The sequence below is a fragment of the Emiliania huxleyi genome (assembly GCF_000372725.1).
Source record: "Emiliania huxleyi CCMP1516 unplaced genomic scaffold EMIHUscaffold_3204, whole genome shotgun sequence".
Lineage (NCBI taxonomy): Eukaryota > Haptophyta > Isochrysidales > Noelaerhabdaceae > Emiliania > Emiliania huxleyi.
Window position 1 is genome coordinate 1 of NW_005199596.1, and position 2052 is coordinate 2052.

Below are 2052 nucleotides of genomic sequence, written 5' to 3' on the forward strand. Positions count from 1 at the left end.
CAGCTATTTTGTAGCACGCGCCTCCCTCCAGCCCTCCCCAGCCCTCCCCCCCAGAGGCGCCACTCTCCTCTCAGACCCGAGGCACGCCTCGCCCCAGGCTCGAGAGGAGGCGGAGGCGCTCGGAGACCTCCCCATGCCGCTCGGCGACTTCGCACTGCCCGCGCACGGTCGGCGCCCGCTTAGGCCTCTGCCGGGGGCGGCGCCCGGTCAAGAGATCTACCTCTCCCCTCCCCCGCTCCCCGAGCCGGCGGCTCCCATGCCGCCGCCCACGCCGCCGCCCACGCCGCCGCCCACGCCGCCGCCCACGCCGCCCACGCCGCCCACGCCGCCGCCGCCCTCGCCGCCGCACTCGCCGCCGCCCTCGCCGCCGCCCTCGCCGCCGCCCTCGCCGCCGTCAACGCCGTCTTCACCCGCGCCGCCGCTGCAGCCGCCGCCGTCAGACTCCTCCGCCGGCCTCTTCTCGTCCCTGCAAGCCGCCGCGGGGGACGAGGAGGCGCCACCGCCGCAGCCGCCGCCGGGCGTCGGCTTGCACGGCGGCAATTCGGCGGACTCCGCACGCTTGTCTGCTCCTCCGCCGCGGTCTCCCGGCCGAGCAGGGGCGAGCGGCGCGGCGCTGCAGAGCCTCGCGAGCCTCGTGGGCAGCCCGACGCAGTCGTCCTTCGCCGGCGGCGGAGCCGGCGACGGCGCGGGAGGCGTCGGGGGCGGCGGCCGCTGCTGCGGCTGCGATCCCGCGGCGTGGCGGCGTGCGGTGGGGGGCGGGCCCCCGCGCAGCAGGGAGGGGGAGCAGCTCCGCACGCTCGCGGTCAACGAGTTTCTGGCGCGCGCGCAGAAGGACCTGCCCGCGTTGCGCGCGCGGCTGCAGCGCGCCGCGACGCGCGGCGAGCAGGAGGCGGCTGCCGCGGCATGGGCGCGCAGGGTCGGCCTCACGCGGAGGACACAGGCGGAGGACGCTGGTGTCGAGGGTGGGAGGCATGTCCCCAGGACACGTCCATGACACGTCGACGACTCGCCCCGTGCAGGCGGAGCTGCTGCGGCTGGTCGAGGCGGAGGCGGGGGAGGCGGCGGGGGAGGCGGTGCCGGAGGTGGGCTCCGTCACGTCGGCTCGCTCGGCGCCGGCGGCGCGCAGCCGCCGCAGCCGCAGCCGCAGCCGCCGCAGCGGGCGCACCGCTCCGCCGCCGCGGCGGCGGGCGGAGATGGAGGCGTGGAGCGAGGGCGTGGGGATCACGCTCCCTTGGCTGGTCGGCAAGCTGCCCTGGGGCGCCCTCGGCCGCGCCGCGCGCGCAGACGAGCGTTTGGCCGCCGAGTCGCGGCTCTCCTCGACCGGGGCTCGCGACGCGGCGCTCCAGCTCTTGCCGTTGGCGAGGCTGACACGTGCACGTCCATGACGCGTGCGGGAGATATGCCTCTCCGTGTAGGCGCTGCAGCTCGGGTCGGCGGCGTGTCTGCTTCTCGCCCTGCCGCTCGTCGCGGTCTTTTGCCTCTCGCTGGGTGTGCTGCTCCCTCTCGCGGTCCTGCTGCCCCGTCTCGAGCCCGCGCTCGACCTCTCGGCCGGCGAGCCTCTCCCGGTTCTCGCCACCGTCCTCTCCGCTTGGTACGTCCCCGTGCTCGTGGCCGGCGAGCGGCTTCGCGCCGCGCGGACGGTATGACACGTCCAGGACACGCTCAGGACACGCCCACGGCACGTCCCCTAGGCGCGTTGCTCGTGCCGCGCGTGCGCTCCTTCCAGCGCGTGCGCGTGCGGTTGCGTGGCGCCGACTCGTTCCCGAATGCTTTCTATTGCGCCCCCGTCGCGGCGGCCATCGCAGCGCGCTGCGAGGCCGCCGTCGCCGCGGTGCGCACCTATTCTCGGCGGGCAGCCGCGGCGCCCGTCCTCCTCAAGTTTGGCGCCGAGTGCTCCATCTGCATGGGGCCCATCGAGCCGGGGCGGAGGGTGCGCGCGCGCGAGTGAGAGAGACGCCCGCCAACCGCCATCTCTTCCGCGAGGGATCCCTCCTTGCTCTCGCCCCGCCCCCGACGCCGCACCCATCCAGCCCGCGAGCCCCCAACCCCCGT

The 2052-nt window shown here is 76.6% G+C and overlaps 1 protein-coding gene across 1 annotated transcript; it reads left to right on the forward strand.

Moving 5' to 3' along the window:
* Window positions 1-1058: 1058 nt before the first annotated feature.
* Window positions 1059-2052, forward strand: EMIHUDRAFT_447232 (hypothetical protein; the record flags this gene model as incomplete). The annotated part of the gene is made up of 3 exons (XM_005773955.1): window positions 1059-1337; window positions 1416-1614; window positions 1692-2052. Coding segments are annotated over 3 exons (839 nt in total), but the record flags the coding sequence as incomplete, so codon positions are not given.